At 45.3% G+C, this 27,109-nt stretch overlaps 1 protein-coding gene across 4 annotated transcripts in view; it reads left to right on the top strand.

Annotated features, from left to right (window-relative positions):
• The window catches only part of PDE4B (phosphodiesterase 4B), a 559,327-nt gene that overhangs the window by 294,796 nt on the left and 237,422 nt on the right, over positions 1 to 27,109 (top strand). The window contains exon 1 of one of the 4 annotated variants that reach the window (XM_068239295.1): positions 6,384 to 6,406. The exons of 2 other annotated variants lie outside the window; for them this stretch is intronic. In XM_068239295.1, coding sequence (XP_068095396.1) covers positions 6,399 to 6,406 — 8 coding nt within the window. In that variant the 5' untranslated portion in view covers positions 6,384 to 6,398. Of the gene's footprint in view, positions 1 to 6,383; positions 6,407 to 23,664; positions 24,138 to 27,109 lie in introns of those variants that run through there. One more of the 4 variants, XM_068239293.1, reaches the window with a different exon arrangement.

Here is a 27,109-nt window from a genome sequence, read left to right as displayed (position 1 = left end):
TAAATACAATATTTATTCTTAAAAGCGCTCGGGAAATCAGTATACAAAGCGCTTTTTCAAGCGCTTTGCTATTCCCCTATACCTTACATTGAGCCAGAGTGCTCAGAAAATGGTCCAGGCAGCGCATTGGTGATCGGAATCAAACCGCTCCTATGTGAACACTCTCATAAGGAATCATTGCACAAGCGCTTTTAGGGTGATTTCTGAAATCGCCAGCGCTTAAAAAACCCTAAATAAGGGCTGGTGCACACCGAGCGGCTTTTTGGGCGTTTTCAGATCCGCTTGCGGCTGCGGATCTGCTTGGTCAATGTATCTCAATGGGGTGGTGCACACCAGAGCGGCAGGCGTTTTGCAGAAACGAAAAATGCCTGGGTGAGGCATTTTTTGGATTTCGGATGCGTTTCTGCCCCAATGTTAAGTATAGGAAAAACGCAAACCGCTCTGAAAAACGCCTGTTCAGAGCGGTTTTGCAGGCGTTTTTGTTACAGAAGCTGTTCAGTAACAGCTTTACTGTAACAATATATGAAATCTACTATACTGAAAACCGCAGCAGCAATCCGCAAAACGCTAGCAAAACGCCTCATAAAAATAAAAAAAAGCGTTTAAAAATCTGCTAGCGTTTTGCGGATCTGCTAGCGGGTTTTGGTGTGCACCAGCCCTAAGGCCTGGTGCACACCAAAGGAGTTTTTCTGAGCGTTTTGAGTTTTTAAATCTGCTGCTAATGTTGTCCTATGTGTCTGTGCACACTGGAGCAATGAGGTTTTGTAAAAAACCCCATAGCATTACATTGGGAAGAGCTTTTGAAACCTCTAAAAGCTCTTCCCAATGTAATGCTATGGGGTTTTTTACAAAACCTCATTGCTCCAGTGTGCACAGACACATAGGATAACATTAGCAGCAGATTTAAAAACTCAAAACGCTCAGAAAAACTCCTTTGGTGTGCACCAGGGCCTAAAGTGCCCTTAGGGCTGGTGCACACCAAAACCCGCTAGCAGATCCGCAAAATGCTAGCAGATTTTTAAACGCTTTTTTTTATTTTTATGAGGCGTTTTGCTAGCGTTTTGCGGATTGCTGCTGCGGTTTTCAGTATAGTAGATTTCATATATTGTTACAGTAAAGCTGTTACTGAACAGCTTCTGTAACAAAAACGCCCGCAAAACCGCTCTGAAGTGCCGTTTTTCAGAGCGGTTTGCGTTTTTCCTATACTTAACATTGAGGCAGAAACGCATCCGAAATCCAAAAAATGCCTCACCCAGGCATTTTTCGTTTCTGCAAAACGCCTGCCGCTCTGGTGTGCACCACCCCATTGAGATACATTGACCAAGCAGATCCGCAGCCGCAAGCGGATCTGAAAACGCCCAAAAAGCCGCTCGGTGTGCACCAGCCCTCACTGTGAACAAGCCCTAATAGTCCGATAGTGAATGTGGGTAGACCTGCTCTTTGAATGAGCCACTTCTACAAATAGAACGTTGTGTGTTCAGGTGAAATGAGCAATATTTCATTTCATGCGTAGCCCTGCAAACGTAAAATGATTCCACAAAGACGATAATTGCTGGTCAAGAGGTTTCACTTCGGCCCTCCAGGTGGTCCATTCATCGACTTCCTAAGGGGCGGAATATTCTGGAAGGTTCCTTGCACAGAAACTGTGAGCTTTTCGGACCTTTTATAGAGCTCTGCTTGGTACTTTCAAAGCCTCTATTTTTCCTAATCTGCTTGAAATTACACCGCAAGGCCTAAATTGGCAGCGACACAATGCAATTCTCTCGCACGGCGTCTAGGCTTTCCGCATTAGTTTCCGAAACTGTTTAAAGCACTTTCCCTCTCTCCTTTCTCTTTCCAAGTGAATTGGGTTGAATGTCGAAATATTAAATTACCCGGTAGTGCACCTTTTTAACCATTTTTTTGCCAGATGAACAACTGGAAACCTGTTCGGATTTCTAGGCTTATCTAACAAAACTGAAGTGTACCTGTCTGAATGACATCCCCAGTTAAAATGTAGTGAAGAATTTACTCTTGGCTGTATTATCAGATACAGATGGGCCCCCTGCTCAACATGGGTAGTGGGTTAGGAGCAGGCTAAATGAGCAGGTTATTATCATTATTTCTCAAGCCCCAACATATTACACAGCGCTGGACAATGAAGAGGGATACATACAATGTTTACAAGGGGTGTCAGACAGAGAAGTAGCACAAAGTTATACAGCATTCGCCATGGTGCAATGGGCAGCATGGTAGTGTAATGGTTAGCACTCTTGTTTTGCAGCACTGGGTCCCTGGTTTGAGTCCCAGCCAGGGCACTCTTTGCATGGAGTTTGTATGTTTTCCCTGTGTCTGCATGTGTTCCCTCCGTGCACTCCAGTTTCCTGCCACATCCCAAAAATATACAATTGCTACTCTGGGATCACCTCTTTTGACTTTCATTAGGCAAGTACTTTAGGAATCACCGGAGATTACAAAAAAGCTGCTGAAGGTGCTCTAGTGGGCCCCAGGCTTAAAGAGAATCTGTACTGTAAAATTCTTACAATAAAAAGCATACCATTCTATTCATTATGTTCTCCTGGGCCCCTCTGTGCTGTTTCTGCCACTCCCTGCTGCAATCCTGGCTTGTAATTGCCAGTTTTAGGCAGTGTTTACAAACAAAAGACATGGCTTCTAACTACAGTGTGATAGGCTTGAGAGTAGCTCAGTCTCTGAATTCATGCAGAGCTTGAAGAGGGTGTGTACAGCTTCTGCCAATGACAAGCAGTGCAGCACATTCCACACATTCCAGCCTCAGCCAACAGACCCGACAGAAGAGAGAAGATTAGATCATATAACAGAGATAACACAGCCACTGTGCAACTAGAAAAGGCTGCAGTAACACAGACCACATTAGAACAGGTATAGGAACTTATAGGATAGAAGAAATAAGGCTGAACATTTTGTTACAGAGTCTCTTTAACTACCCATTCTGCTTATTGATACCTTCCCAATGCCTAATTGTAACCTCCCTAAAATGCCTAAGTGGCCTAAGAATTAGGGGCTTTACCCTTAGTGCATTGCATTGCGGTACTTAGATACCGCAGATTGTAGCAATGGCCATTACAGGCAGTGTTCCAAGTCGTGTAAAAGACAATACAAATAACATGTATATTTATTTACTTTTCTCCTGGGGGACTCAAAAGTGCTTGAGCTGAAACACTAGGGCGCGTTCAGTAGGCAGTAGTAGTCTTAGGGAGTCTTGCCCAATGTCTCCTTACTGAATAGGTGCTGGCTGACTGAATAGGAAGAGCCCTTAACCATTACACTACCCAAAATATAAAAATGTAAATATATAAAAGGATCTTCATGCTTCATAGGCAGGAATGGAGGCTCTGGTGGTCTCTTTGATGCACTGACCTTCTGCTCAGAACGAGCAGCACAGCTTCCTCCTCCACCTTCCGGAGTGAGCTGGGGCCACTTGCTGCCCTGTGTCCTTGAGGTACTCCCTACTCTCCTGCTTAGTGATGGTGACCTGCTTCTCCTTTACCTAATAAATAGAGCAGACATAATGCTCAGATTTTCACTTGACTAGGAATCATTACTGACATCATACATTATGTGATCAGCGGACCAAGAATGTTGTCGGTAATTTTCAATGCCTGAGCAAGGTGGAGACGGGTTCCTTACACCAGAATCGAGCACACGGGATGTTTGCCTATTTACCTTCCACGGTGCGGAGCGACGCAAGTGGAGTTTTCACCGCATCCCCGATGCAAGGACAAAACTATGTTACGGTGCACATTGGCCTCCGAAGAAGCAAGGCTCACCCCATTGTGAAACGGTCATAAGGCCATGCACCCACTGGCGCCCACAGCGATCTTCCCCACCTCAGCAGCAGCACCATAAGTACCACGAATGTTCATTTGAACTCTTTTTGATGTTGTATCATCTACTGTTATACCTATACACCTGCTGATTTGTAATTAAACTACAGTGCCAGACCTCCTATTTGTCTTTGGCATCCATCTACAAAACTACGTTAACGAGCGCAGGTGCGTTGCTCTGCGTCGGACCGGAAGTCATGTTACTCTATGGCGATGCAGGGATTATAAAAATGTTGACGTTGCGGCACGAATGCGCAGAGACCTATTTTAACAATATGCTTCCGTGCACTTCCACATACCTGAAGCAGGAAGTGACGGCAAGCACGTGTCACTTCCTGATTGGCTGGTGGCCAGACAGGGAACACTGTACTAACACGGTGCTCCCTGTAGGCCTGTTTCTGTTAGAGCGAAGTGGAGCGGCGGGCGCAACGCACCACATCGCTGCTGCCATTTTGCAGTGTGAAACCGCCCTAAATTGTGTAAGTTAGGTGCTACATGTGCAAATGTGAAAGCAGCAAGAAAAAAAGAAAACGGCGTAAAAACATTTACTGTATATTCTGGCATATAAGACTACTTTTTAACCCTTGAAAATCTTCTGAAAAGTTGGGGGTCGTCTTATACGCCGGGCGTCATTGATGCCGGGTGATACGCCCTGTCCTGTTACCGCCTCTCAGATCTCGCTGCTGAGGACTGTAGTGGAGGTGCACATGTGCGAGATCTGAGAGGCAGAGAAGCAGGTAAATAGGATACAAGGGAGCGCCAGACAGGTGAAAGAGGCGTGATTTATGGGCACAGCGCAATCTATTCTTCTATACCGCTCTGATAAACAGGGAGACAGAGAGCTGACCAGTCTACTTAGGGAGAGGGAGAGTTGGCTAATCCAACCAGTCAATCCCCTGTATACTGTTATATACTGAGTATCACATACAGTACAGCACCAGTATCTGTTCATACACAGCACCAATATATGATGCTTTTTAATTTAGTAGTCTTATACGGCGAGTATATCCCAAACTCTATATTTCAACTGGAAAACTTGGGGGGAGGGAGGGGCGTTTTTTATATGTCCAGTCGTCTTATACGCCGGAATATACGGTACTTTTATTTTTTTTTGAAGTCTGATTTGTTCTCTGATTTCTAATTGGCTCCCAGTGATCCAGTGATTGCAGTCGTTGTACAGCGCTCACAGACAAAGAAAGAAGAGTTAATCTCCCAGCGTGTGAATGTTGGTTGGTATTGTATGTGCGGGGACGATTTACATGAACAGGATCAGATCTGCTGGCTGTTTGCATACTTTCCATCCACATCCCCCCCCCACCCCCCATTTCCTTTACGTTGGCCTGCCTGCTGTGGAAGAAGCCGCCGAGTGCAGTAACAGCGTGATGGAAATGTGAGGACAAGCAGACACATATATACACAAACTGTCAGGCTGCTGACGCGAGCGGCTATAACTGCGGAAATAAAATCTAGGTAACCTTTTTTTTTTTGGCTAGAAGTATTCCATCGATTTCCCTGCCTTAGCGGACACAGGGCTGCTCACAGCCAGCCCGCCACGGTTCACAACACTTTACACACTGACACGGCTTTGCTTAAAGTGTAACTTCATTTTTCATTAAACTGTAAAAGAACATGTCATAGAATACACAAGACATTTTGTAGTTTAATATTACTCAGCGTGCCCTTTCCATTTCAGTGTGCAACTAGGCATGACAAACCATTGTAAAAAAACAACTAAAGCAAACCTGAACTGAGAATTAAAAGTCAAAATAAACATCCACACGTCATACTTACCTCCCGTGAAGTCTGCTCATCAATCTCTTTCCCCTCTACCGTGTTCTGTCTGTTCACTGTGATTCTCCGTCCTCCATTTTAAAAATAGTCACGGCCCTGTAATAGATTCTGGGTCAACACACTGTAAGGGCTCGTTTCCACTATCGCGAATCCGCATGCGTCCAACGCATGCGGATTCGCACATGTAATGCAAGTGGATGGGCCTGTTTCCACTGTAGCGTTGTTGAGGTGCGTTTTTTTCAGCGGTAAAAAAACGCAAAAAAGAGCCAACGAATTCGCCTGCGAGTGGAATGCATGCGAATCGCCGCTAATGTATTTAATAGGAAATTCGCATGCGGCTATGGTATGCGAATTTTCATGCGAATTCGCATAGGTACCAATGTAACTTCAAACAGGCAGTGACATGGTTAAATTTGCATATACCCTCACCTATGCGAATTCGCATGCGAATTCGCGGCAAAAACCGCGAATTCGCGGCAAAAACGCGAATTCACATGCTATTTAATGCAATTTCAACAGCGGTGGAATCCAGGCGATTCTGCACCGCAATAGTGGAAACGAGCCCTTAAACTGTAATATTGCCCACATGAGCCATAGGAAAACATGGACATTACTTTGCACATCAGTTGGTCCCTTCAGTTTTAACTGACAGCAACTGATATATAACCGAGAGCAACTGCTATATTTTAGTTCTGACAAAATCTTGTCAAAAATGTAAGGAATCCTTGTTAAATGCAAATGGTGAGCTTCTGAGAAGAACTGATGGTAAGGTAAGTCATGTTCATTTGCAGGTGCATCATGTGCTTAATTTAAATACTGAATTTTAGGACTATAAGACTTTTTCTCCCCCAAAAGTGGGGAAAAAATCACTATGTCTTATGGTCCAAATGCAGGGAGTTCCTGACTTGTGAACGCCTGCCAATACGAACCTCTAACCCGCCGCAATGTTGAGGACTCCCTGTACTGTGCCCATGCAGAGGAGGACACAGAGACAAACGGAGGACACAAGGGGGACACAAAGGGGCATAGAGGAGGACACAAGGGGGACACAAAGGGGCATAGAGGAGGACACAAAGGGGCATAGAGGAGGACACAAGGGGGCATAGAGGGGGACACAAAGGGGCATAGAGGAGGACAAAGGGGGACACAAAGGGGCATAGAGGAGGACACAAGGGGGACACAAAGGGGCATAGAGGAGGACACAAGGGGAAAACAAAGGGGCGTAGAGGAGGACACAATGGGGTCATAGAGGCAAACACATCCACAAGATGCCCCTTCGCCATGGATGCACCAGGTTTAGTGTCTATTTTTCCCCCTGGTTTATGTCCTCTAAACCTAGGTGCGGCTTATGGTCAGGAGCGTCTTATAGTCCGAAAAATACAGTAATTTTACTTGGTTCAGGTTCCCATAAGGTTTTACGACCCTAGACTGAGTCCATGCAGGTAATCTCAGTTACCACTTTGTCTCACTACCTGATTGCCGTCATTGGTGCCTTCCCAGTTCAGATAAACAGAGACAGCTACAGATAAGTAAGCTACTACATTAACCCTCCTGGCGGTTTGCTAAAAAATCGCCAGGAGGCAGCAAATCTTTTTTTTTTTTATTTTTATTTTTTTTCATGTAGCGAGACAAAGTCTCGCTAGATGATAGCCGCTGCTCAGCGGCATCCCCCCAGCCCCTCCGATCGCCGCCGGCGATCGGCGATCAGGAGATCCCGTTCAAAGAACGGGATCTCCTGGAGGGCTTCCCCCGTCGCCATGGCGACGGGGCGGGATGACGTCATCGACGTCGTGACGTCAAAGGGGATTCCTATCCACCCCATAGAGCTGCCTGGCACTGATTGGCCAGGCAGCGCACGGGGTCTGGGGGGGAGGGGGGGCGGCTGCGGCGCGACAGATAGCGGCGGATCAGCGGGTAGCGGCGGCGATCGGGCACTGCACGCAGCTAGCAAAGTGCTAGCTGCGTGCAGCAATAAAAAAATTATGCAAATCGGCCCAGCGGGGCCTGAGCGGTGCCTTCCGGCGGCATAGCCCGAGCTCAGCTCGGGCTTACCGCCAGGAAGGTTAAAGATCACCTGAAGCGATAGGGATATGGAGGCTGACATATTTATTTCCTTTTAAACAATGCACATTGCCTGGCTGTCTCTAATACTTTTAACCATAGACCCTGAACAAGTAGACAGATTAGGTGTTTCTGACTGAAGTCTGACTGAATTAGCTGCATGCTTATTTCAGGTGTGTAATCCGGATACTAGTGAAGCCAAACAAATCAACAGAACAGCCAGGCAACTGGTATTATTTAAAAGGAAATAAATACGTCAGCCTCCACATCCCTCTCACTTCAGGCTCCCTTTAAATTGTTGAAGCATTTTTGCCTGGATTATACACATCTGCTCACTCTTGCATAAATTAGCGTCCTAGCATGTTTCCGGTGTCCTCTGTGCACAGAAGCCGGCGTGTCACCTGAAGGGCATTGGGTCAGGTGACACGCAGGATTCTATGCACAGGCACTGGAAACAAGTTAGGAGCTGCAGGAAGTCTACAAGCATGCATAAAAAAAGGGCGCAGTGAAAAAAGGGCCCGGCTGGATAATGAAATGGCGCCGCTGGATAACGAAATCTGACAACGATAAACATTGTTGTCAAACTTGGTTAAGAACTAACCACTGCCCTGGTGGCGCCTAACCCTAACCACCCTCGGTGGTGCCTAACCCTACCGCCCCCCCCCCCCCCCCGGTGGTGCCTAACCCTAACCACCCCCCTGGTGTTGCCTAGAACTAACTGCCGTCCGGGTGGTGCCTAACCCGAACCACCCCCCTGGTGATGCCTAACTATAACTACTCCCTCTGCAGAAACACCTTTTTCCACATAGAAACGATATCTTTGATAACGTAAAATCTGGACATACAAACGAAATAACATGATAAAAACTATAACGTTGCAAGCTTCTACAACGATAACCTATTTAAAAAACTTTAATATTCTAATGTTGTTAACCATATATATATCACATAGCCCTTTTTTTCAGCATATTAATGATAATTGCATTAAAGTCTTTTCATCCACCCTCTGCTGGCACCCTTTTTTCCTGCTACCATCTACAAGCTTGGTAAGCGTTTTAATGCCTCCAAACCTGACAAACAACCCCCCCCCCCCCCCCCCCAAAAAAATATATATATATATAAAACAACAAAACAGTCCCAGTTATCTCTTAGGTGGTTAGTTGAGCTTTCCGGTTGCATGAGTTCTGGTAAACGGGGACTTTCCTGTATTTGTAGTTGTCATTTCATAGTCATGTGACTGCTGGTTGCTTCCTGGTTCACACTACAAGTGCTTTTCTAAGAGCAGTAGTTTGCAAAGCACTTGCTAATGCCAATTACGTCAGCTCATAAAATAAGCATCATATACATCTTCTGTTATCAACCATCAATCCTGCAGCCTTAAATCATATTTTTTTTTTCTTTCCGAAGAAAATCAAGATGGCAGATACCAGAGCTGTCTGACAATATGAAGACTTTAAAGTGAACCCGAGGTGAAAATAAACTGATGAAATAAACAATTGTACTTATCCTCCTACTCCTAAAAATGAGTTTTTTTTAGATATCGCATGGTTTTATCATGGTATTATGTAAACATTTACAAAGTAGATTGAATGATGTGTGGTCTCTGCTCAGTGGCAGCCTATTAAGTGCCCCAGAGTTAAGATACATGAACTATTGACCTTTTTTTTATCTCTCCCCTGTACGCAGAAGTTGTATTCTGCCAGGGAAACGTTTATGGCTGTAATTTGCTTATCAGTGATGTTTACTATATTCCTGACAAGGTACCGACAAGACAGAAGCTGTCACTGCCATGCCTAGAAATTAACTTTTCAGGCAGAAATATAAAGCAAGTAGAACAGCCTGGTTATTAATGTTTTGCACTCTATATACACATTTATCTCATCATGTCAGATATCACCTTGGGTACACTTTAAATGTATCTTTCCTCTGGAGGAAGTTCGAGATCGTCATGGATGTTTGCGGAGTGCAAACCGTTGGCAGCTGTGCAGTTGTGGTTCCTTCAGCCCCCTCCCCTATATATGTCATTGCATGGTCTCCTCTATAAAACATCCCCAGCACCCGAAGGGGTTAACACTGGGCATAAGCCGCTGGGCGACTTTTTGCATGTTTTCTCTCTGCGCCTCTTTCTGTGCCGTTCGCGGCTTCGCTAACAATATACATCACACTGCTCGGTGAAATAATAACTAGCTTGCTTTCCCCATGACACTGAAAATACAGCCTTTACAACTGCTGCTATTTACATTCATGCCCAAGACAGCAATTTAGTGCAATATAATATAGGAAACAGGAAAGACAGTTGCACAATGCTCCCAACACTACACACACACACACAGGCATAATGGCTTGTCGAAGTCCTATATGCCTCCGAGTCACAGAAGTGATAATGTGTCACAGCTTGTGTGTGCGGGAGATGTCACAGTGTCCTGTAATCAGGCAGCACATGAGAGAGTTGACTGTTTGTGGCTCTGGGGGTAAGCGGAGCATATTACTGGAGAACAGCAGCAGCTTCGTATTGCCAATAGCAGGGAATTATGGGAGGGGGAGAACGAAGAGACAGCCACATTGGTTCAGCAGCTTTGTGTGCCCTGCAGGATTAGCAGCCCAAACCTAACATAACAGGGGATTATGGGTAAAAATGTGTTTCACCGTTTCCATAGCTCCCAACTGTCCCTCTTTTGGAGGGATAGTCCCTCTTTGGGAGCCCTGTCCATCTGTCCCTCTTCCTCCTCATTTGTCCCTCTTTCTATGTAAATATATATATTTATCTACTAAAAAATGTTTGATTGACCCTAAACTTTATTCCCATCATTTAAATTGATATATTACTAATTTTAAAATGTTAAAATGAAGGAAAATGAACCAGGATGGAAAGGACCGGTGTGGTTTGAGTTATAAAACAACATATTTTTCATATGAAATCTTTATGGTATGCGTGACTAGGGGCGTGGTGGGGCATATTCAGCGGTGTGGCAGGGGCTTAAGTGTCCCTCTTTCTCATCTCAAAAAGTTGAGAGGCATGCATTTGCATAGCTCCCAACTGTGCCTTTTTCGAAGGGACAGTCCCTCTTTGGGATCCCAATCCCTCTGTCCCTCTTTCTGCATGTGTCCCTCTTTCAGGACTGATGTACAGATCTATGGAAATATACGTATTTTTCTCCTTAAAATATGCGACCATGCCTTGTTTTTAACATTGTTTTTAATCATGCACATTTGATACAATAATGAGTTTCTGAACAGTGAAGCAGTGATTAATTTGGATTTCACCAAATATGAGTTCAGAGGGGAAATTCTGATTCTTGAGGTTGTTTGTGCATGTCAAGTGACAGGCAGCCTATTGGGCCAATCAAAGTGCGGGGATAATGCCCTTTAAAGTGATTGGACCCGCAAGGGCTCAGGGCAGGACGAGTGGAGCTCTCATCATTACCAATTAGCAGGCATAAGTTCGCAGCACTCGCTAAGCTACTCTGATAAGGCACTGCGATCTTGCGCGGAGCGGCGGCGATTGGAATGCACACGCAGCTAGCAAAGTGCTAGCTGCGTGTTGCAAAAAAAAAGATGCAATTCGGCCCAGCAGGGCCTGAGAAATCCTCCTGCGCGGCATAGCCCGAGCTCAGCTCGGGCTTACCGCCAGGAAGGTTAAATGTACCCTTCACTGAACTGTAAATGCGCATGTTATCATGAAAATGCACTGCATGCAGTGCGTTATCCTAACAGAGCCTGGTGCAGAACACTGCAATTAGTTTGCTTCGCGTTAGGATGCAATGATAATGTGCGTTGCAATTAATCACATTGAATATAGTGTTCAAAGAGTGTGTTTTTCAGTTTTTCTGTGTTTAAAATCATATGGCAGGTCTGCTTTTCTTTTGTGTGTGTGATTTGTGTTCAATGCAAGTTAATTGCAATGCAGGAAAAGGCTGGGAACCCACTAGGGGCGCTGTTCTGAGCGCTTTGTGATTTGAAAAGCTCTTGCTAATGTAATGCTATGGGTGGGATCCCACTTGAGTGATGTGATTTTATAAAAATCCCCCATAACATTGCATTAGCAAGAGCTTTTTCAAATCACTAGTGCTTATGCCAGAGAACCCTTATGCCAGAAACCCACTAGGAGCTATTTCTAATTGCTAGTGATTTGAAAAAGCTCTTGCTAATGCAATGCTATGGGGGATTTTTATAACAGCACATCGCTCAAGTGGGATCCCACCCATAGCATTACATTAGCAAGAGCTTTCAAATCACAAAGCGCTCAGAAAAGCGCTCCTAGTGGGTTTCTGGCCTTAATCTGGTTTTACGTAAAAAAAAATGTTGTGCATGATTTTAAAGTTAGCATCGGTGCATACATTTTCATGTAGCTCAACTCTATTTGTATGCAATAAAAAAAGCATACACACGGACATGAAAATCGCATCCGAAAGTTCATTGGAAAAATATCCTAAACTTTGCAAATGCGAATTCATGCATGTGGGAAATCGCATTACTGTAAATGGCCCCTTACTCTCCTGAAGAAGCACCTTTGCCATTTCCCAATAGCTGGACTTGTTAAGGCCTGAGGCGTTCACCGTGGGAGGTTGCGGAGCTGCGTTATAAATTCTTATAACTCAGCTTACCGCTGTACAATAATAATCCTATGGGGCGTTCACAGTGCGATGTTAGCATCACATTGTAACGTATAGCATTATGGTAACTGTTGCATTACCGCTAAACGCACACGTTATCAGCTACAGGGAAGGATACTTTTCATTGCCTGTATGCTTTACTGTACCTACTGTATGCTATGGTGACGCAGCGTTAATGTGCGTTACCACCCTTTTCTTGCGTTGTGTTGTAATGCTGCATTGTGACTTTAACGTTGCATCACACCGCAACGTCCCACTGGAAACATAGCCAGACTAAACCTAAAACTGAAAAGGGCTAATTGGATTGGAAATCAGGATGACAAGTAAATATAAACCTGTACTGAAGCCAAGTAGTAGCCATAATTCCTGTTTCATAGGCAAATTGCTCTTGCAGGGCCGGATTTACCATAAGACACTGTAGACACGTGCCTACAGGCACCTGATGATGAGAAGGCAACTTTCCCTTCAGCCAGGGGCACAATTAGCTACCTAATACTTGGGGCACCTCTAGCTACTTAATAGTGAGGATAGCTCTGGCTATCTAATACTAAGGGGCACCTGTAGCTACCTGTGAGGACTATGGGACCTAAGAGAGAATGACAGCTCGGCCAGACAGCATACTGATGCAGTTCAGCGGATGTTTGTGGGGTTCGTGGAGAGGGAAGTCTAGGGTTCCAGGACTTCTGTTCCTATAGGCTCCTGTGTTGTAAATCCGGGCCAGTGCTCTTGCCAGTATAGTCCATCCTGCTCCCTCTCCTCTTTGGATTCAGATGGTGGGCAGGAGCAATCAGGTGGGACCATGTGACACCCAAAGCAGGAAGTACAATAGATACCTGACTTCCTTTCCCCGAATACCTCTGGCAGAGTTCCTCTTTGGATAGATTTATATAGTACCTGACACTTAATAGAGTTGTTTTACATAAGACAGTGTGCTTAATCTTTTAGTAGCTCCTGACATGCTTAAAAAACCAGTGTCCCCACCCACGTACTATATGACATCATCGTTGTACCTGCGACAGGCACATAGTTTCCAGGAATGATTATGTCATAGGAGAGGCATTATCAGTCCTCTGGCTTATTATAAGGCGGATCTGTCCTTATGACAGCAGTCATGTTGGGACAATGTATAGCTGACACCGTGTGCTTTACAAACCTGTTCCAAGGGCTAATGCAGGCAGGTCGTTTACTTAAGAGGCGTTGTTGGGCTTTGAAATCATTGTTTCAGCCTGTCAGTGACATCCAACACCCTCAACCCATCATCAGGTATCCCCACATTTCTCAGATTTTATCCATACTTACCATGAGAATTTTGCATAACAATATCTGCCAACTGCCCACAATTTTTTAGATAAGTCCCTAAAATATTTCAACGCAAATTCTGACCACTAGTGATGGTTAACGAGATGTTAGTAGATTTGGCTTGCACTCATCTGACAAAGCGTTTCACTGGTCATGGCCTGCTTCCTCGGGTCAATACAAAATGCCTTAATAGCATAAGGTATAGAGTTTAGGCTTTGCTAAAGCCCTATGGCTTTTGGATAAACTTTTTTTCCATTTGACCTGGTGTTTATATCATCTGGAGAGGTACGCGATAATTGTTAAAAGAAATATTCAAATAGAATACACAGAGGGCGCCTCCATCCTACGCAATACCAGTCAGACCTCCTTTGGTGGTAATAGCTTTGCAGTTTTTCTGGAAAGTCTATCGTACTACAGGAGAGCGACCATCCAGTATCCAGCAGGACCTGAAGTACGGAGCAGGGATGGTTAATTCCTCGCAGGCCTATACTATGGCTGCAGGAACTGCAACTCACCTTTGTGAGTACGTTACGTATATATTTTCAGTGACGGACTGGGAGCTGGGAGAGCTGAGTAACTATGGACCACGAATACTGCTTATAGGTTCTTCTTCTTCTCTAATAAGGATATTCAAGAAGACAGCCTGGAGCCATTGTTTACATATAGCTGCAGCGCAAAGCCTTATGTGTACTCTGTGGCTTCACCCCCAGCCTATTTCCCTGCTCATACTGCTCTAATAGAACATATTATTCACTAATTACACATCAGTGCTTAACCTCCTTGCCGGTTATCACGAGCTCAGCTCGGGGTAACCTGCGCAGGAGGATTTCTCAGGCCCCGCTGGTCCAATTTGCATAATTTTTTTTTCCTACACGCACTTAGCACTTTGCTAGCTGCGTGTAGTACGCGATCGCCGCCAATTCGCCGCTACCCGCCGCGCCGAGCCGCCCTCCCCGCCCCAGACCCCTGCGCAGCCTGGCCAATCAGTGCCAGGAAGCGCTGAGGGGCGGTTCGGGATTCCCTGTGACGTCCCGACGTCCATGACTGTCGGTGACGTCATCCCGCCCGTCGCCATGGCGACTGGGGAAGCCCTGCAAGAAATCCCGTTCTCAACGGAATTTCCTGCATACTCTGATCGCCGAAGGCGATCAGAGTGGGTGGGGGGATGCCGCCGCTCAGCGGCTATCATGTAGCGAGCCCTGGGCTCGCTACATGATTTAAAAATAATTTATTTTTTTTAAAAAGTGCGGCGCTGCCTCCTTGCCGGATTTTTTAAACCGGCAAGGAGGTTAAGCCTCCATGCCACTGCTTCCAAATCCATTGCCAGTGGGATGCTAATAATTCTGGCTTGCAAGTAGATGCAGGCTAGGAACACACTGGGCAGGAAAGCTATTGCTGTGGAAAACACTAGCATTTTTGCCAATAATGAAAGTTTATGGGTTGCATGTAAAAAAATATTTGTGTGCATTTTACAATGCACATTTTGAACTTGCTGTATCATTTAAAGATGTCTCTTTTTTTTCGACCTTATTTTCTTATCCAGTCCTCTTCAGCATTAAATTCGAAGCTGATTTGCCGCATATCCGCATCAGAACGAGTTATTATGGCCCAGAAATAGCCCTGCAAAGTTCCATGACTTTGCAAGTCGCAGATTTTGCTGCGCAGGGGAGGCAGAGCTTTTCAAAGTAGCTCTGCCTCCTCTCCGGTCAATCCCCGACTATCTCCGCCTCCCCCCGCACTTTTCAGTGAAAGAAGCCTGAGAAGGGCATAGAGAGGCGGAGATTGACTGGAGCAGAGGCAGAACTACAGCGCACAGCTCTGCCTCTACCAGGTAGAAAAATCTGCGAGCCCTGGAACTTTGCAGGGCTATTTTAGGGCAATAAATCACTCGTTCTGCCGCGGGGATGTGGCGAATCAGCTTAGAACTTAAGCAAGAAACAATTGGAGGCCTTAAAGGAAGGCATATACCCCAAGCAACAAAAGAAAACTTAGCTTAGAACTTAATGCTGAAGAGGACTAAATAAGAAAATAAGGTAAAAAAAAAACAAAAAACTTAAAGAGACTCTGAAGCGAGAATGAATCTCGCTTCAGAGCTCATAGTTAGCAGGGGCATGTGTGCCCCTGCTAAAACGCCGCTATCCCGCGGCTAAACGGGGGTCCCTTACCCCCCGAAATCCCCTCCGTGCAGCCAGGGATCTCTTCCTGATTGAGGCAGGGCTAACCGCCGCAGCCCTGCCCCACGCGCGTCTGTCAGCGCGTATCTCTGCCTCTCCCCCGCCCCTCTGTCCTCCTTCACTGAGAGGGGCGGGGGAGAGGCGGCGATGCGCCGCTGATAGACGTGCTGAGAGGCAGGGATGCAGCCATTAGCCCTGCCTCTAGGAGCAGCAAAATCTACGACCAATTTGGTCGTTGTTTTGCGGGGGGGGGGGGGGGGGGTTGGGGGTGAAGTGTCTCTTTAAGAGTGTCATTAAAAAACACATGTAAAACGTACATAATATATCTCAATGGAGATGCAGAGGATTGCATTTTTACATGTTTCTTTTTTAAATATGGTACTGTATTTTGAAAAACCGCAAATGAACCAAAACGCACGAAGGACGCAAACACATACAAAAATGCACAGTGCAGAAAATGCATGGTTTTATGCAGTGCCTGGTGTGCTCCAATCCTCAATGCAATTTTTATGCAACCTGGAACTGGCCTATCAACTGCACTTCCTGGCCTAATTTCATGCTGCATATAATTTATATAAAGTTTGCATGCATGAACTGTTAGGCCCTTTTCACAATTCTTACTTTTCGTTGTGAAGTGATTGTTCTTCATTTGCACGGCAAAGCTTACAAAATGTGTCATTGCACCATAATGTTGCAGCACAACCGTACAGTGAGGTTTACATTACCATGAAAGTAACGTTATGCTGTATCGCAAAAGTATCTCTTATGTTGCCACGATGAGAGCCGTCGCATCGCACTGCATTGCGAGCAATGTGTGTTGCTATGTGCCCATTTTTGTGTAACGCGATGATGCAAGTGTGAAAGGAGCTTTAGAATATCATTGACCTTCTGTACTAAACACCAGGAACACAGTATACACTACTGCATTGCTGGAGAAGGAATCTGAGGACACATTTGGGATCACATCTAAGCAGATTCTGTGATCAGCAAGTAAATATTATAGTGAGTGTAGTATAATCTATAGATGCCTTTCTCAACCTTTTTACCTTGGAGGAACCCTTCAGATAATTTTTGAATCTCAGGGAACCCCTATAATAATGGAGGGAGAGGGGATTTATTTTATAGAACTAGCCATTAACCTCCCTGGCGGTCTATTAAAACCTAGCAAGGAAATGAACAGCGCTACTTAAAAACAGATGAGTGCCTACCTGCAAAAGAGTGCAAGCCCCACTTATGGGTCTATTAAAACCGCCAGGGGGCAGGGCAGCACTTAAATTTTATTTATTTATTTTTAAATAAAAAAAAACTGTGCAGCGGCATCCCCCCACCCCTTCCGATCGCCTCCGGCGATCAGAGCAAACAGGAAATCCCATTCAGAATGGGATTTCCTGTTTGGCTTCCCCCGTCGCCATGGCGACGATCGGGATGACGCCATTGACGTTGTGGCGTCAGAGGGAGTCCCGATCCACCCCTCAGCGCTGCCTGGCACTGATTGGCCAGGCTGCGCACGGGGTCTGGGGGGGGCCTTCTAACGTGGCGGGTAGCGACGGGTAGCGGCAAATCTGTGGCAAGCGGTGGTGCTCGCAGCTAGCAAAGTGCTACAAAAAAAAAGTGTGCAAATCCGCCCACCAGGGCCTGAGCAATCCTCCGCGGCGGCTTAGCCCGTGTTCAGCATGGAGGTTAAGAGTAGGTTGGGCTAAACACCTTTTACTATTGTAATAGTCCCCATTCTGTGTTTCACCTTTACAAGGCATCTATTTCATACCCTCCATTACTGCACCCATTGTAGTTGCCCGGTATTCGTTTTTTCTCTCTTTCCCCTTGATCTGCTGCACACACATCCTTAGTTCTGGCATCCCACATTTGTATTTATCACCTATGTAATGTGTCAAGGCTATTGCACCAGTGATGAACAAGTAGGGAAGCTAGAATTCAGGACAGGATGGACATAAAATGAGAGAAGAGGACCTTGAGAAGCTAGGGACATCATTTTTGAAATTTTCTTAACCTACTAGCTGATGCAGCTCACCTCAAAGGGCAAAAATGCATTGGAACCCCTGCAAAATTCTCAAGGAACCCTGGGGTTCCAGGGAATCTTGGTCAAGAATGACTGGTCTATAGTGTAATGTTAGTGTTAACAGGAAAGAGGGTTTGGGGTGCAGAAAAGTTTATGTGCTGTTTGTAAACAACAACGGCTTTCCGTCTTCTGACAGGCTGGTAATGCAGTATAGGTTACTTCATTGATCAGGCATTGGTTTGAAAGCCTTGTAGGCATAAAGCTTGGCAAGTGGAGTCATCCTTTAAATGCCAGAGCTGTTTGTTCCTTATGACACAGCAGCCCCAACATGGTGAGAGTGCAGCTTATCGCTATAGGAACATTTTATTATTCTATGCAAACAATCTCCTCTTCAGCATGGAGCAAATATACAGGCTGGCAGAGAGGGAGTTTGCATAATCAGACTTCCTCTTTACAGATGGAACATGAAACAGCTTCTTGAAGGAGTCATTTGTTTAAAGAGAAAGGAAGCTCGGCTAAATGTTTGCAGTAGATGTAGACATGAATTGGGTGCTGTGTACCCAGTATGGATTTATGGACAAGCCCTGTGGGCTTCAGCCTAGCGTGGTGGGGATTGTGGAGGCAGCAGGTCATCACTTGCTTCATGGGCTTGATATATAGAGGTTGGTTAAGGTTCTAGAGAACGTTGAGGAACCCAAGTGATTATGGCCTCGGCTTATTAAAAAACTGTCCTCTATTGGCAAAATTTGTTGTCAACATCTGGGCCGTATTAGAAAATATGATCATTTCTGAATAGTTTAATGCGGATCTCCACACTAAAATTAAAGTCCGGCAGCCGTCCTGTAAAAGAAAGTTTCTAGATACCTGGGCTGCCTTGTACCCCGAAGCTTCATCACTTGGGTTCCTATGATCTGTTGCATTGAAACGCAAAGGATACAGTGTAAAAGGAGCCTCAGGCCCTGTTCACACTGGACAGATCAAAAACCGATCCATGTAAAAGCTGATTAGTGAGTCAGATCAGTGTTTATTGGGCATCAGTTTTTGATCCGAAGCCTCCCCAAACTTACAGTCCGTTTGGCATAACGTGCTGAGCGGATCTGTTTTAATGGAGCAATGTGAACGGATCCTATTGATTAACCTAGGATTCGTTCATCTCCGTTAGGATCCTGTTCCAATGTGAATTGGGCCTAGTGCACCTTAGAAGGGCATCCGCCAGAATCATCAGATGTTTGGTGCGTTTCCAAGCTGCGTAAATTTGCATCCACTAAAGAGAATTATCTTCTCAATGTGATGCTAACAGTTCTGGCTTTCAGGGCGTGTTCACACTAGGGGCGTTTTTGACAATTTTTCCCTATGCGAAAGTTCACATCTGAGCGGTTCGTTTCCGATCTGCTCAGATAAGCGGTGCTTGGGCCATTTTTCAGGCAATTCCACCTCAATGGAAGGTATAGGAAAATACAAAACGCTCACAAAATCGCTTTGTGCAGCGATCGCATTCGCGACAATTTTTCCCTATGCGAAAGTTCACATCTGAGCGGTTCGTTTCCGATCTGCTCAGATAAGCGGTGCTTGGGCCATTTTTCAGGCAATTCCACCTCAATGGAAGGTATAGGAAAATACAAAACGCTCACAAAATCGCTTTGTGCAGCGATCGCATTCGCGTTTTTAAGAATAAATACATTGTATTTATTCTTTTCCGGATCAAAGATTTCACTTCCTGACTTGCGTGAAAAAACGCAATCGCTCTGCAAGAGCGCCTAGAAAAGCGCTTAAGAAAACCGTCCAACGCAGAGAAATCGAAAAAAGCGCTTCAAAAACCGGCCAATACAGACGGAACGCAATGTGAACAAAGCCTCAGGGTAGGAACACACTAGGCAGAATCTGTATGCTGTGGGGGAAACTCATGCGATTCTGCCTAGTGTGTCCCTTCCCTTGTACATTTTTTATGTAAATTGTATGGAGCCTGGAACTGGGCTAATCGGATGCAGTTCATGCTAATTATGACTGGCCCAATTCCATTCCATGCTGCATATACATAATAGCTCCCAACTGTCCCTCTTTGGGAACCCAATCCCTCTGCCCCTCCTCCTTCCTCCCTCTTTCAGGACCGATGAACAGATCTATGTAAATATATGTATTTGTCTACTGAAAAATGTGTTTGACTCTAAACTTTAAATTGATGTATTTCTTATTTTCAAGTGTTTATATGAGGTAAACTGAACCAAGATAGAAAGGACCAGTGCAGTTTGAATTATAAAACAACATATTTTTCTTATGAAATCTTTATGGTATGCGTGACTAGGGGTGGCAGCAGTGTAAAAGGGCGTGGCTATGGGGTGTGGCAGGGGCATGGCTAAAGTCTCAAAGTTGGGAGGTACGCATATAATGTTCATTGAATAAGCATGCAAGCCAAAACCATCAGCATCTCTTTGGCCTCATTCACACCTAAAATCGCAAGCGTATGTAGTGGGTTCCAGGCCTCAGGAAGTATTGTAACCGTGATACTTCACAAGCATGACCACTTCTATGTTAATTAACGTGCGTTACAAAGTAAGGCACGCTACATTGCAATGAGCGAGCATAGCCTCTATAGCGGCCGCTAATTGTTTTAGTAACGAGGGCTGCTGAAGCAGCGCTCGTTATTCTGGTTGATGAATCAACCCCTACAGCCCACATGCAATTCACTTTTTCTACTGATTTTTCTCCTGATTGATATTTCTACACCTAGCAAATATAATGCCCTCACCAGCAAGCAAGAAAATACACAAAAGTGTTTTTTTTTTTAATAACTTTTTTGGTACTTTTCAATTGTGAAATGCTGAAAAGTTACTTTAAACATGAGATAGGAAAAAATTAAGTTATATAAGTGCCCATATGCATTAAAAACACTAGCCTCAACTACGAATTTAACAGCGACCTTGAGGTGAGAGTTATGAAGGCTACCAAATGTATTTCCCTTTCAAGGGAAGGTCCGAGGATAAAAAAAAAATCAAGATCTACTTACCTGGGGTTTCCTCCATCCCCTGGCAGCCAATATGTCCCTCGCCACAGCTTTGGTGTCCCGGGATTCCCTGCCGTTGCAGATGCCGACCTCACCAGGTCAGCATCTTCTGCACCTGCGCAAGCGCGCTCACGTTCAAATTCACATGTCCAAAATTTGTAGGAACGTAAAGAAATTGGAGGAGAGTACACACCAATGAATACAAAGCACAAATTCGTTTATAAAAATAAATATAAACTTTATTAATTAATGATTCTATGCATTAAAAAAGCCCGCTAACCATATTGGTACTCACTCTAACCCCCTCCCCACCAGCCCACCCACATCCGCCCTACACAGATGCTCAATGGAATGCAATGATGTCAATCCTTCTGTTGTTATGGATAAATATAACCAAGCTATGCTGGCTAGTAGACCTAAATTCACGTGGCCTGGAGCATTCTGCGCAGGCACAGAACTACTGTGCCTGCGCAGAATGCTTCCAGCCACTAGATCACAACCTCAAGGGGTGCGGCCGCGCACTTGTGCAGGTGCAGAAGATTCTGACCTGGTGAGGTCGGCATCCGCAACGGAGGGGACTCCATGACACAAGAGCTGCGTCTGGGACATATCGGCTGCCAGGGGCTGGAGGAAACCCAGAGTAACTAGATCTTGATTTTTATTTTCCTTGGATATGTCCTTTAAACAATGCACAATGGGCAGCATAGTGGCGTAGTGGTTAGCACTCTGGCCTTGCAGCGCTGGGTCTCTGGTTCCAATCCCAGCCAGGGCACTATCTGCAAGGAGTTGGACACTGGAAGAACATTCAGAGTGAGTTTCCTCCAGGCACTCCGGTTTCCTCCCACATCTCAAAAACATACAGATAAGTTAATTGGCTTCCCCCTAAATTGGCCCTAGACTATGATACATACACTACACCATATAGACACTATGGTAGGGATTAGACTGTGAGCCCCTCTGAGGCACAGTTAAGTGACATGAGAATATATTCTGTACAGCGCTGCGGACGATGTTGGTGCTATATAAATACTAGATAATAATAATAACAATGCCTGACTGGCCCCCTGATCCTGTGGCTCTAAAGCCTGGTACACACTTTCAATTTTGATTGGTCAGTCACTGACCAATTTTACCACCTCCATTTGGTATGAGGGTTAACAGATATTGAATACTATGAGCAGATAGTGTAGGTAAACCCTCATTCTACATGGAGGTGGCAAAATCAGTGGCGTATCTAGAGAGGTGCAGGCATGGCTCTGTGCCTAAGCACAATAGGTGCCATGCCTATCCCCTGCTGCACCACCTTGCCTGCCTTGGTGCCTCCCTGTCACTCAGACCTCAGATCAGCGCCGACCAAAGAAAGAGAGAGGATGCCCAGTAATTGGTGACACGGAGCATTTCATATGCAGAAGTGATGTCATTGATCACTTCCCATATGTGAGGAGTGCCGGCCAGTTACTGTGTGCTCTCTTTCTCTCGCTCTATCTTCATATGCAGGTGATCTGAGGTCTGTGAGTAATGGAGAGCACACTGACACCAATGCAATGGCCTAATGGGGGAGGGAAGAGGGGCTACCTATACTAAGAGGAGCTTAAAGTGAACCTCTGGACTATAAATCTACTCAGCAAAACTCAAAAGGCTTGGTGTTTCTTTAACAGTTTCACAGCATCAGAACTTTGTTTTTCTTACCAGAGCATTGGCTGCATTTTTAGCTAAGCTCCACCCATCAAAGAAAAAAAGGCCAGGCTTTTTTTCCCTGATGCTGTGCAGAGCATGATGGGATTTCCTATGTTGCCTAGCAACTGGGAGAGGTGCTCAGGACACGGGACAGTTGGAACTGTGTCTCATCCTCCGTCACCTCTTTTCAACCAAAAAGATGGCTGCCATCATGAAATCAAACATTTGCCTGTTCTTTTAAAACAGTGTGGGTAAGAGATTATATTACCTATCTATTTTAATTAACATAACTAATGTAACTTAATGACAGTATGTTTGTTTAGGCTGGAGTTCCTCTTTAAGGGTAAAAGGGGGGATCTGGGGACACCTCTCACTACCTACACTGTGGGGAGGCACTTATACTGGCTACCTGTATTGGGGAGGAAACCTGTATATCTATACAGGAGGGACACCTCTGTTCTAATATTAGGGGCACCTCTAGCTACATAATTCTAGAGGGCACATCTGGCTACCTATTAGCAGTGGTGGGGTTGATTGGGCACAATTTCAGTGTTTGCCATGGGCACTACTTTGCTCAGATACGCCCCTGGGTAAAATTAGTCAGTGATTGGCCAATCATAATTGAAAATGTGTGTACCAGGCTTTATACTTTTGCCATAGACCCAGAAGGTGCTCTAACTCAAGTCTGACTGGATTAGCTACATGCTTGTTTCAGGGTTGTGACTTAGACACTATGGATGCCAGAAGACCACCAGCAGCGTAAGGCACCTGCTATTGTTTAAAAGGAAATAAATATGTCAGCCTCCATATCCCTCTCACTTCAGGTTCCCTTGAAGTCTTGACTGCGGTGCGTGTTTTAGTACAGAGAACTCTTACAGGAAGCGCTGGCAGCAGGCAGTGAAGGGGTTACCTCATAAGTACTTAAAACTGAAAGTCATTTGGAAATGGCTAATCGCATTTCAACAGATAGTTTTACGTTTGTTCTCCAACGGCTGTTCCGTGGCTTAGCGCTGACGATCTGTCTCTCTGCGGGCTGAGCTCGAAGTTTGTCACTCAGGAAATATGATCCCGTGCGTTAGGTGTTCCCGAGCCTCCATTCAATAGGTTAAACAATGTAGAACTAGTCAAACAGGACGTGCGGCTGTGCTCCTGACATGATGTCGAGAGCGGCAGCGAAGTCTCGCCCGGCCATCCTCTGTCATGTGGACTTTGGCAGATGACCTCAAAAATGCGTCTGGCTCTTTACTTTCAAGGCTTGTACCTGGAAAAAGAAACAAAGGCTGTTTGAAAGCACAATCTCAGAATTCTTCTTAAAACTTCTTAGGCAGTCAACAGAAAAGGATTTGCGGAGGACAGATTAGCAGCCGGACTCGAAGCGGAACCTTCTGCTGTGGCCAGTGCAGAGAGGGCAGCCTTATCTCTCTCTCAGCGTTGGCTGATGAAGCTGCCAGCTTCAATGTAGCTTATGTGAGTGGATTGTTACCCAATCACAGCTGGAAATTGATAAGATCGGGAGGAGGGGGGGAGCAAGAGTGGAACACCCCCATATGGGACAAGAAACTTGAATCACAGAGAGGCGATACATAGTGGCTATCTCAGTCGTGGGGTAGCCATGCTGACTGTTAAAGATTTTCCCAGCCGACGTCACTCCTGGATATGGTATGTATGTTATTTATCATTGACTACGTGTGTGATTGGGAATGTATGGGTGTATTTCTGCATTCTATAGCTTGCACGGTTTTCCCGCTGTGCTCATTTCACATCGATCAACCAAGACAGGGACACCTCAACTTAGAGTTATATGGAAGCTGCCATATTTATGTACTTTTCAACAATGCCAGTTGCCTGGCAGTCCTGTGGATCTCTTTGGCTGCAGTACTGCTTGAAATACACTATCACACTGATATAAGCATGTGGCTTATCCAGTCAGACTTCAGTCAGAAACATGTGATCTGCATGCTTGTTCAGGGTCCATGACTAAAAGAATTAGAGGTAGATAATCAGCAGGGCTGCCAGGCAACTGGTATTGCTTAAAAGGAAATAAATATGGAGGCCTTGATATCGTTCTGAGTCGAGGTGTCATTTAAAATAACCTGCCTAATATTGTGTGGGTGCCCCTTCTGCTTGGACCCATGAAAGCACGGGCTCGACACACCGTGTGAAGGCATCCTGTGGCATCCGGCATGAGACGTTGGCATCAGATCATTTATGTCCTGTGAGGTCAGCACTTCATGGACCTCATTTTTTTCCAGCACATCCCACAGATGCCCAGTTAGACTGAGATCTGGGGAATTTTGGGGCCAAAGAACAGGCTACCGTCTTCCATCGCTACATAGCCCAGTTCTACTCTTGTCTTTATTGTAAAGGGCATATAGTGGACGGGGCTCAGCATGGGCACTCTGAGTGGTTTATGTTGCCCAGTATGCCGTATGCAGCAAGCTTTGAAGCACAGAAGGTTTGACACCTTTTATATCATGACCAGCATGGAGATTTTCAGCACAGTGGCATAGCTAGACGATGGGGCCCCATAGCAGCTTTTTTTATGGGGCCATCAGATCTAGGCATTCTTGAGCAATGCCAACAGGGCATTTACATTGACATGCAATGTACACTGTGCATAGTCCATGGGCACTGAGACAAATTCAGAGGGTGGAGAAACAAGCTGAACACCAAGTACCATCTGGGCCCTCTACTCTTCATGGCCCCATAGCAGTTGCTATGGCTACGCTATGCCCCTGTTTCAGCAGCTTGTACTCCAGTCACTCTTCTGTCGGACCAGGCAGGATAGGCTTTGCCCCCATATTCATCAGTGAGCCTTGTAGCCAAGTGCCTGTCCTTTCTTGGACCACTTTTGGTAGGTACTAAGCACTAGCATACCAGGAACCCACAAGACAAGGTGTTTTTGGAGATGCTCTGACCCAATCATCTAGTCATCACATATTTGGCCTTTGCATGAGTTCCTCAGGTCTTCATGCTGACCCATTTTTCATTCTTCCAACACATAACATTTAAAGAAGTGCTAGCTTGCTTGCTGCCCCCCCCCCCCCCCACGAATATTATTATTTATCGTTCTTATCTGTTTGCACCCATCAAGAACTACTGTGCCAACACAAGCCCCCTGCATTGCCATGTACCTTGCCTGCACACCCACTGTGAGAGCTCTGAGATGTCATCAAATTGAGCATTAGCTTGAATTAACATCCCTTATCCTGAGTTATTAGGTGTAAAACTTAAAACAATCTGCCAAGACCACTCCCCGCCCCAGCCTGTCAGCAGTTGCCTGACTTATGCTATTTAAACGAGTTTGGGGTATTATTGTGTAACAAAACAGTTAAATGCAGGAGACCATCGCTATACGTGGCACTGCATTGTTACGCGATTTTATATAATAAACTAGCTGATTGCCCGGCGTTGCCCAGGAATGTATTTGGCTTGTGTCGGCTACACCCACTTTTTCTAACCCTAACAATTACTCAATGACCAAGTTTGTGGTCTTTGGCATCAATAATTTGCATTGAAATGAAAAAATATGATGGGTTGTTTGTGGCTCCACCCCCTTTTCTGAATTTGAACCCCAGTCACCCAATGACCAACTTAAATGGAATTTCAGTGCCTTCTTGTAAATTTGTTGGCAACCATGCATTGCGATTTTATGCAAACACATGGTTGGAAACATCAGACACTCTATGCCATACATGTCAAACTCCGGCCCGTGAGCCAAATCTGGCCCTCCGAGCCATTAAATTTGGCCCCCCAAGAGGTTTCCCCACTATGCATTATGTTTGGCCCACTCTAGACCACAAGGGAAGCTACATACTGGAGGTGAAGCCCTACAACACCAGGAAAGCCATATGGGGGAAGCACTAATCAATAGGGAACTGTATAGGGGAAGGTTGGGGCCACAAGACACCAGGAAAATGTATTTGGGAGGGAGGACCACTAGACACCACGGAACTTTATAAGGCAGGAAGGTGGCCAGTAGACATTGAGGTTGGCCCATGACTAGGTCCCAGTGTTCAATTTCGGCCCACTTTGTATTTGAGTTTGACACCCCTGGTCTATGCTCTCCTGATGTCTCTGCAAAATGCATACAGTGTGTGTTGCTGAAAACAAGATCAGCAACGCAGAAGTGTGGAAGGGGCCTAATAACGCACGGCTTCCTGTATTGTATAGAGTCAACAATGCCAAAGACTAGCCACACTTGCTGTGGTGGGTGCTAAAATAGGGAGGTGGGGGGGGGGGGGGGGGGTACCATGGTTTGTAGTTATGCCTCCGATTAGATTCAACCTTTATATCGAGTATGATGTTGAAATTGTTTTCTAGTGTATTCCCCTTAACACTTTAACCTGCCAAGCATATAGAGAAATGTACAGTATATTTTAAAAAAAGCAGCCATTTTCATTTTCTCTTCCTTTCCCTCCCTCTCTCATATCAAATATAGCTTTATTGGTATGACCAAGATACAGACATACTCAGGCATTGCCAAAGCAAGGAGAAATGGAAATGGGGGTCATAAAAGGGGAAGATTCTTAGGGGTGGGATAGAGGTGTTGTGGGTAAGCAGTCTGTGAACAGTTTTTTAGATTTACAGTTGATTTATGCTCCTTTCAGTCTGTGGCATGCTGTGACATA

Source organism: Hyperolius riggenbachi, chromosome 6 (assembly GCF_040937935.1).
Source record: "Hyperolius riggenbachi isolate aHypRig1 chromosome 6, aHypRig1.pri, whole genome shotgun sequence".
Lineage (NCBI taxonomy): Eukaryota > Metazoa > Chordata > Amphibia > Anura > Hyperoliidae > Hyperolius > Hyperolius riggenbachi.
The sequence above is the reverse complement of the archived record's forward strand: the minus strand, read 5'-3'. Positions and strand labels throughout refer to the sequence as shown.